The 9,191-nt window shown below is 59.9% G+C and overlaps 1 protein-coding gene across 1 annotated transcript; it reads right to left on the reverse strand.

The window, feature by feature from the left end:
• Window positions 1–232: 232 nt before the first annotated feature.
• PALM3 (paralemmin 3) lies at window positions 233–8,924 on the reverse strand. The gene is given in 8 exon segments (XM_049639998.1): window positions 233–1,728; window positions 1,731–2,203; window positions 2,320–2,365; window positions 4,158–4,242; window positions 4,383–4,525; window positions 5,088–5,168; window positions 6,183–6,231; window positions 8,716–8,924. Coding segments are annotated over 8 exon segments (2,280 nt in total). The 5' UTR covers window positions 8,757–8,924; the 3' UTR covers window positions 233–366.
• Between the last annotated feature and the right edge of the window lie 267 nt (window positions 8,925–9,191).

The raw sequence follows: 9,191 nt of genomic DNA on the forward strand, positions 1-9,191 counted from the left end.
CCTCACACTGGCTCAGTCTTTGATCCTAGCAGAGCGAGGCCTTGGACTTCCCACCAGGGGACGGCGAGGTGGTTCCGTGCACACACACACACACACACACACACACACACACACACACACCAACTGTCCGAATGCTGTAACGTTTTTATTTTCAAGTATAAAGGCTTTGTCGTAGAAGGGAGCCGGGGTCACAGGCAGTGGGCGAGGGGTCCTGAAGCCCAGGTGGAGGTGGACGAGCGGGCCAGCTGGCTCCCAGTTGCCACAGCCGGTCCCGTGGTGCCCTGTCTGTGCCCGGGACCCGCTGCTGGATGCCAAGAGGCCGAGGTAGCTGTGAGAGGAGCCGGGCGTGGGGTGGAGGGTGTGGGCTCACATGACCACACAACACTGGCACGTCTTTTGCTTAGGGCCACTTGCCTCTTCACCCTCGGGAGGGGCAGGTGGCTCGGGCTGCCGGGCAGGTGCATAGGTGGGCACGGGGCGGGCACTAGGGTTGGCCCTGGGCCCTTCCACCTGAAGCAGTGGCTGGCACTCGGCAGGCTGCTCTGGAGCTGGGGTCTCAGCCAGGAGGGGGGTGGTGGCGTCCCCTGAGGGGCCCTGGTCCTCAGCAGGGGTTTGGGGCCTTACAGATTCTTCCTCCAGGGAGCCTTCCTGCTTCTCCTGGGGCTGTGGTCCTTCCTCTTCCGGCCTTGACTCTTCCTTGGCCCCCAAGGAAGCCCCTGCCTCACTCACCTCCTCTGCCTGACATTCCTTTCCTCCTCCGGACTCTCTCTGCTCTTCTGGACTCAGATCTTCTTCAACCACGTCAGTCTCCTCTGCCTTCAGTGACGCCTCCCCTCCTCTCTCTGCTTCCGACGGCGCCTCACCTCCTCCTTCCTCTGCCCCCCCTAGTGCCTCACCTCCTGTTCTCTCTGCCTTCAGTGACACCTCCCCTCCTCTCTCTGCCTCCGATGGCGCCTCACCTCCTTTCTCAGCTCCCGATAGTGCCTCACCTCCTGTTCTCTCTGCCACCAGTGGTGCCTCACCTCCTGTTCTCTCTGCCTCCGATGGCGCCTCACCTCCTCCTTTCTCTGCCTCCAGTGATTTCTCGCCTTCCTTTCCCTCTGTCACCAATGGTTCTTCGCTCGCCTCTAGTTTTTCTTCACCTTCTTTCTGCTCTACTCGCAACGGCCCCTCACCTCTTTCCCTCTCTGCCCTCAAAGGTCCCTCGACTGCCTTTCTTGCGGCTGACAGTGGTTCCTCAACTGCTTTCCTCTCTGGCCTCAGCTTTTCCTCCCCTCCTCCCCTCTCTGGCTCCCAAGAGCCCCCGCTTCCCCCCCCCTCCCCCACCAGAGACCCGTCTGCCCCTGTCTCTTCCTCAGTCCCCTTCTTTCCTTCGCCCACTGATTCCACCGGTTCCTCTGCCTGGCTCCTTCCCGCCCCCCAGGCATCCTCCCCTGCCCCCCTCTCCACCCCCAGCGGACTCTCAGGCCCTCCCCCGCTTCCCCGTGCCCTTGGCCCTTCCAACCCCTCCACGACCAGCTCCTCCCCCAGCTCCTCCCACTCTTCGCTGAGGGTCACCCTCTCCACCCAAATGAAGGACCCCTCCTCTCCTCCAGAGCCCCCTGGCCCATCACCGTCAGAGCTGCCCCTGGGGACGCCGCCTTCTCCAGGAGCTGCTCCCTCTAGCCTCACCTGGAGCCTCGGGGAGCTGGTCTGCGCGGCCTTCTGGCCCCTGCCCCCCCCCCCCCTGGGCCCCGGGGCGCCCCGCTCCCCGGCCCCCCCCCCCCCCCCCAGACCACCTCCACGATGCCCCTGTCCTCCTTCACCCAGGAAGGGGGCTCTGGGCAGGCAGCTTCCTGCCTGTCCCCAATGGCCTCCAGCACCATTTCCTCCACTTTAGCCTCCAGCTCTGGGCCTGTGGCCTCCGTGGCACAGTCCTCTGTGGCCCTCAGCCCCTCCCATACCACCTCCACCACGCCCCTTCCTTTGGCCTCACCCACGCCCCCCTCAGATGCTGCCAGCCCCTGACTCGGCCCCTGTTCTGCAGCGGGGCTGGGTCCAGGGCAGGGGCCGTTGGCTTCTGAGGAGGCCCCTGCTGCCCCAGGGAACAGCCTCAGGGTGGGTGGAACCCTGACAGCCTCATCTCTGGGCTCAGAGGGGGACTCTGGGGAGGTGTCCACTGGTCCAGCTGGGAGGGAGGCTCTCCTGCTCAGATCAGTGTGGCCTTGGGGAGTAAGGGGAGGAAAGGAGAGGAGACAGGGGGCAACAGAGTGAGATCCTGGCCCCCCAGATTCAGGCCCCTCTTCGTGGGACCCCCAGACCTGGGGCCCAAACACCCACCTGTGGGACCTGCCTCCACGGTAGGCTGGGAGAGAGGTCGATGACCCTGCAGGGGTAACAGAGACAAGGTGAGGCCAGCCAGCGTCTCCACCTCCAACCTCCCTGCGTGCTGGTACGCTCCCCAACCCAGACACCCTCGATGGCTCCTCCATCAAGTTCAGGACCACACCCTCCTCAGCCTTCCTCACCTGTCTTACCGCGCTCTGCTCAAGTGCCCCCCACACAGTAGGTGCTTAATCAATACTGTGTTCATGGGCCAACAGCTCCGTATTAGGAACCTATTCCGTCAGCTACTGAGATTTCTGTGGACGAGGGACACTTAAGCCTTTTGCTATTGGGACTTACGTTCTAGGGGGTGGGGTATAAACATAAACAAATAAATCTGTAATGTCAGGAGTGAGAAAGACTACGGCAGGAAAAAACAAAAAGTAGGATGAGGGGCTACAGAGAGCCTGGGAGGTGGTGGGGTGCCTCCTTTATGTAGAAGATGCAGGAGGGCCTCTAGGAGGAAGTGACATTGAGCAGAGACCTGAAGCGTGAGAGGAGCTGGCCTCGAGGCTCAAGAGGTAGATACAGCCATTCCAGGCAGAGGGGAGAGCAAGTGTAAAAGGCCTGGGGCTGCAATGAGCTGACAAGGTCAAGGACTAGAAAAGAGGGTCAGTGTTGCTGTAGTAGAGTGATGGAAAGGGCAAGAGTATGAAAATGGGCTCAGAGAAGCAGGGGGTGGGGGCAGCCTACTAGGTCAAACCCCAGGGATCTCCTCCTCACAGTTCCCTTTAAGATAAGAATCTTCTTTCCAGCCTCCAGGCTTTCATGTGGGCTGTTTCCTCTGCCTGGAATTCTCTTTCCCCTCTTGCCTGGTCCCCAGCAGGCTCCATACAGATACCACGGCCTCCAGGAAGCCTTCCTGGGTCACTCGGGTGATTCCTCTGTGCTCCTCCCATGCCCAGGGCTCCCCTGTCACAGACTCTTTTTTTTAATTTTTTTTTTTTTCAACGTTTTTTATTTATTTTTGGGACAGAGAGAGACAGAGCATGAATGGGGGAGGGGCAGAGAGAGGGAGACACAGAATCGGAAACAGGCTGCAGGCTCCGAGCCATCAGTTCAGAGCCTGACGCGGGGCTCGAACTCACGGACCGCGAGATCGTGACCTGGCTGAAGTCGGACGCTTAACCGACTGCGCCACCCAGGCGCCCCCCTGTCACAGACTCTTGGATAGTGGGCTCCTCTCTAGCAAGAAACTCCTGGCCTATGCTAAAAACCCAACAAACTCTTCCCAGATCCATTAACAGGTCTCTTGGCCCTCTGCCCTGCCAGAGGCACCTGGGAATCTTAATAAAGGTGCTACCAAAACAGAAACCCGTGTGGATGCCTCAGATCACAAGAGCATCTCATGGTGACCCATTCCTCCCTTTGAAAAGAACAAATTCCACGAGCACCGCCCCCCCCCCCCCGCATTTTCCCACCACATTCCTCATTCTGGCATTAGCAGTCCCACAACAAAACTTCCCCAGGCCTGTTCCTAGGATCATGTCCACCCCCCCCACCCCCCCCCCCCCCCCCCTGTGCCTCTTCCACGTGTGTGCTGTCGTTCCTCTCATTTTAGACATAGGGAAACTGAGGCTTGAACAACGAAAGCGACTTGCCCGAGACCACAGAGCAGAGAAACAGCAGAGGATTTAGAGGTTAGACCGCACTTGGAGGAGGCCCGCTTTGGTCCCTGCTGGCCGCACCTCGCCCCCTCCCATTTGCTACCCCCCCCCCCCCCCCCGCCCCCCCCCGCCCCCCCCCCCCCCCCCCCCCCCCGCCTCGCCGCCCCCCCCCCCCCCCGTTCTCACCTGTCTGCGCCAGGTGGGCCTGCTGGGGGACTTGTGCTGGGCACCTGTGGATGCACTTTGCAACAGCTGCAGCTGGGATTGGAGTCTGAGGGAGAGAGGAGGCTGCTGGGAGCCGGGCCCCCAGGCTCAACGCCAAGGCCCCCTCAATGTGCCACTTCCCCGGTGTGGACCTGGGGCCCTGGCCTAGCCAGGCCGGCAAAGCCAGCAGGCAGGGGCCCAACTCACGTGAACAAGCTGTCTTCCAAGTTGCGGATTCGGGCCTGAGCCTGGCCCTCAGGTGACTGGAGGTCTTTAGAGGTGGAGTCCTCCTGCTGCTCCGGCTCCTCAGCTGCCCCGTCCATGAGCCAACGCTCCCGGAGAGACTTCCTCTGGGCACGGGAGGGGAGCTCTGGCTGTGCATACTGGCTACCCCACCCCATGGAGGGCTCCCTCCTAATCCCCGAGCTGGGAAGATTTCTTATTGTCCAAAACCACCCGAACGGCACAGACATCTCTCCTTCAGGTGAGGATATGATCCCCCCCTCAACACTGCCAGGTGGGACAGACACCCCAATACCAGCCTGGAGCTCTCCCAGGCTGGAACAAAACACCCCTCATCTCCCCACCCCTTCCAGAATGGGACAGGCACTCCCAGAGATGAAATCAACGTCTCTATGGGCCCCTCCCTACCCCAAAGCTGGGCAAACACCTTCGCTGTCCCCATACTCTTCCCAAAGGTGGTACAAATGTCCCCATCATTATCACCACCACCCCCCACCACCACCACCCGCTCTCCCAAGCAGAGGAAAAACGCCCGCCTAAGCTGGAACCAATACCCCCTGCTGCCCCCACCCAAACTGGACAGAGCCTCCCATGATCCCCCAGACCGACTCTCATTGATACCCCCACTTCGTTGCCCAGGCTTGACAGGCGCCCCCGCCCGCCCCCAACCTTGAGCCGCTCCACGCGGAGTTTCTCCTCTTCCAGCTCCCGGCGCGCGGCGCGGATCTCCTCCTGCAGCCGCCGCTTCTCCTGCGCACAGAGGACCCGGAGCTGCCCGCGGGCCGGGCGGGGCCGCCACCTCCCCTTCCGCCTGCCCTCCTCCTCGGGGCTCCCGGGACTCCCGGGGCTGCGAACGGGGCGGGGCGGCGGAGCGCACGTCGGGGGCCCCCGGCGGGGAGGGGGCTGCGGAGGCGCTGACTCAGCAGCGGGTGGGGGCGGGGCGGCGGGGGCGGGGCCGGCCGCGCCCGCGATGCTGCGGAGGCCTCGCCGGCGCCGAATGGGGGGGGGGGGGGGGGCGGGGGAGGGGGGTGGGGCCTTGGGATGGAGATCCCAAAGGGAGACCGAGCTGTGGCGGGGGTCCGAGATCCGGGGTCACGAGAGAGGCGATTCAGAGATAATGGGGGTCTAGATATCAGAGGAAGGGGGTGCTGAGATGGGGGGCGCGGAGAGACTGGGGCGTAGAGATGAGGTCCAGAGAGATGAAGGGGCAGAAGTCGAGAGCAGAGAGAGGGGACTTGGTGAGATAGGGGTTCGGAGGGATGGGGTACAGATCTGAGGGTCAGAAGGATGGGGGTTTAGAGAGGCCAGGGTGTTGAGATGGGATCCAGAAAGATGGGGGTGCAGGAGTGGGGGAGCAGAGAGATAGGGGTTAGTGAGATGGGGGTTCATAGAGATGGGGTTCAGACATGAGGTGTTTGAGAGACCGAGGTTCAAGAATGGAGCATCGGATGTGGATTCTGGGAGTGTGGGGTGCACAGCCTCACCATTCTGGGGGTGGTGGCGACCAGATAGAGGAACTGGGGAGCAGAGGGGCCTGAGGATTTAGGTGGGGCGCTCCAAGGCAGGGCTGGAGCTGAGGGTGCTGCCCACCCCCCCTCCTCACTTCACAGGTTTAGGCCTGCTTTCCTGGATGAGAGAGAGGCGAGGAAGAAACCTGGGGAATGGCTAGGAGTGCCCGGGATGCGGGGAAGCGGGGGGAGGGGCGGTGGAGAGGGGCGCCATTAGCGGGGGTGGGGGGTGGGGAAGGAGGGGTAACTCACTTACAGCAATGACCTCTAGCCGCTGCCGATAGAGGGAGCTCTCGGCCATGGGCCTGTGAGAAGAGGGCAGAGACTGGGGAGGGGGTCTTCCCAGGTCCCCACCCCTCGAGAGGCCACCTCCTGAATGCCCCTTTCTGGGTCAAGATCCCTGAGCTGCTTGGAAACCAACTAAAGCCCAGCATTTTCCTCTATTTCCCCTCTGCAACTGAAAGGAGTTGGAGTAGAGGGCGGGGGGTCCTATGAGGGGGAGAGAGCAGAGACGCTGAGAAGCTGAGCTAAAGCCCTTCCTAGGCTTGACATCACCTCTCTGAGCCTCAGTTTCCTCATCTGTAAAATGGGTCAGGATAGCTTGATCCTCACCTTATAGAGAGGTGCCCTTGCAAGGAAGTCTCCATGCAGGGGGAAAAAAAATGGACATAGCGTTCCTAAAACAGTAGCATCATTTATTATCATTCATAACTTTAATAATTCCCATGATTAATAATGTTTATGGTTATTTATAAGGAGCATTTCCAGGCTGGCCCTCAGATACTCTCAAATCCTGCCAGGCCCCTAACATGCTGTGTGTCTCTTTCTAATTCTATACCCTCTCTGGACCTCAGCTCCTACCCAGGATACCTTCAGCACCAGGGGCTGAGGGAGTCTGGGGAGAGAAGCGTCCATCCCACCATGGACACATGCTATCCTCATGGTAACTATGGAGCTACCTGCCAAATCCCCTCCCTGGGAGCAAATGTTACCAGGACGTGTAGCCTAGCGCTGGACTCTGAGCTGGGAGGAGACAGAAGGGTCTTGCTGTTTAAGGTTTAACCTGAGATGCCGCCATTGTTGATTTCCTCGCAGCACCCCAGGATCCCTGATTTCCAGCTCCAGAGCTGCCCCTTCTGTGCTTCCCTGGGAGCAAGAGGCTGACTGTGGTACTTCAGGACACTTAGGGGACAGATGTTGTTACGTTAACTTGTCATCGCAGATGCACATCGAGTACCCCCTACTTGCAGGTGTTTCATAGGCCAGTATCTAGAAGGATGCATCTATTTGTCTGTTGTCCCTGACACTTAGCCCAGGGAGGGCACAGGGCAAGCCCTCAAACATTTATTAATGTGAGCACTAACTCTATTGGGTGAGCATTAGCCTCATTGCCCAAACTCTGCCGGGGCCTCCCAGATCTTCCCTGGCCACACCATAAAGACATAATAGTGCGGATACTTAGCCCTTACTATCTATAGTGCTCTAAGTGCTCGACAGGGCTTCCGCCAGGCCCTCCCAGCCACCCCCGCCTCTCCCTCCCTGCCCTGATCTTGAGACACTGTCGTCCACTCTTTGCTGAGTTGATATTCTGACAATAAAATCAGCCAACCATTAGCCAGCGCATACCATGTTCCAGGCGCTGTTCCATGCTATGCCTGTAGGAACTCATTTAATCCTTCCAAAGATCCTGGGAGGCAAGTAGTACGACTGTCCCTATTTTATGGATGGGGAAACTGAGGCTCCAAGAAGTGGTGAAAAGACTTGTCTAAGGTCACTGGGTCAGGATCAGAACTCAGGGCTCTCAGGCCTCAAATACTGGGAACGCTGTGGGGGAAGACGGGGAGTCCAGGCATCCTTGTCTTGGCAGCCAGGAGGCCAGAGATCAGCCTGGGGGTTCCCGATTTCACTCAGGGCGGGGGGCTGAAGTCATGCTTTGCATGGTATCCCAAAGGGAGCCCAGACCCCCTACTAATAGGTTTGCCCTTGGGGGAGGGCTGACATCCTCCCTCTGCTGTCCCATTCCCAAGATGTAATCTCCTTGCCTCTTCCTTGCTGGGGGGGAGGGGGGTTGATCAGGTTCCCGTTGCTAGGCAACCAGGTTTGTAGTTGGTGAATAATGCATCAGGGGACCCAAAAGAGTGAGGAACCAAATTGGGGTCCCTGGGGGGAAACTCTTTTCCAGAACTCTTTACAAACCTCTGGAGCCCCTCCACCCTCTTACTTTAAAAGGCCCTCAAACCTTGAATGTTCAAACCCTCGGCACACCCCATTTGATATTGTTTAAGTCCACCTCTACAAGAACAGGGTTCGTGGCTATGGCCTGTTGTCACCAGGAGCAATGGGTGGCCCTTTCATTAAGCCGGTGATGGTTCCAATTTTGCCATCACCTTTCTCAGTTGGGCAGCTGTTAACTTTCTCTGTTGTATCTCAAGCATTTCTTCCTACCCTGGAAGCTGAGGGGTGTTTCAAGAGGCAAAACATGGGAGCGAGGAACCCTGGCGTTTCCTGGCCCCCCAGTCCTAGCCCCACCCCCCAGCCTGGACTTTGAGCTTGAAGACTGCCGGTGGAAAAATCCCGGAAAAAAGAAAGTGGAGGTCCACATCTCCAACCCGACTCTGGGGAGAGGGACCCGAAGAGCCTGCGGGGTTGCCTGCTGACCTCTCTCCGCTCCCCCTGGTCCCCTTAGGAGAGGCCAGCTGGGGCTCTCACCCTGTGGAAAGGCCAGTGACCCTCCCAGGCCCTGCGCACCTGTTCCCCCCCCCCCCCCGCCCCCGACCCAGGACACTTACGTGGGTGTGGCCGGAGACCACATCTGGCTCTGCAGGGCCATCTCTGCCCGGAAGCCCACCTTCCTTTGGGTCTCCAAGATCAGGACCCCCCACCCGTTTGCTTAAAGGTGCCCTGGAGGCTGTGACTTGGCTGGCACGAAGGGGGGGGGGGCTGCAGGCGGGCACCGGGAGAGCTGGTCCAGCTGGTTTGGGTCAGGAGGCAGGAGGCAAACGGGGCGAGGGGGGCTGGGGGCTGGCGGGCAGTTCTGGGGAGGTACTATCAGCTGTCCTGATAAATTATTTACCAGCCACTGGCCTCCTTGCCGCACTTGGCTGCCTCGCAGCAAACACACTCTCACGCGCGTGGTGCAGTGTGTGGGTGAAAACGGGGAGTCGCTGACCCCCTCCGGGGAATGGCACCTGCACTTGGCACCCCAGACGCCTCAAGTCCAGCTGCCCACCAAGGGTCACCAACATGTGAGCCTCATGGCGTAGCA

Source organism: Panthera uncia, chromosome A2, assembly GCF_023721935.1.
Source record: "Panthera uncia isolate 11264 chromosome A2, Puncia_PCG_1.0, whole genome shotgun sequence".
Lineage (NCBI taxonomy): Eukaryota > Metazoa > Chordata > Mammalia > Carnivora > Felidae > Panthera > Panthera uncia.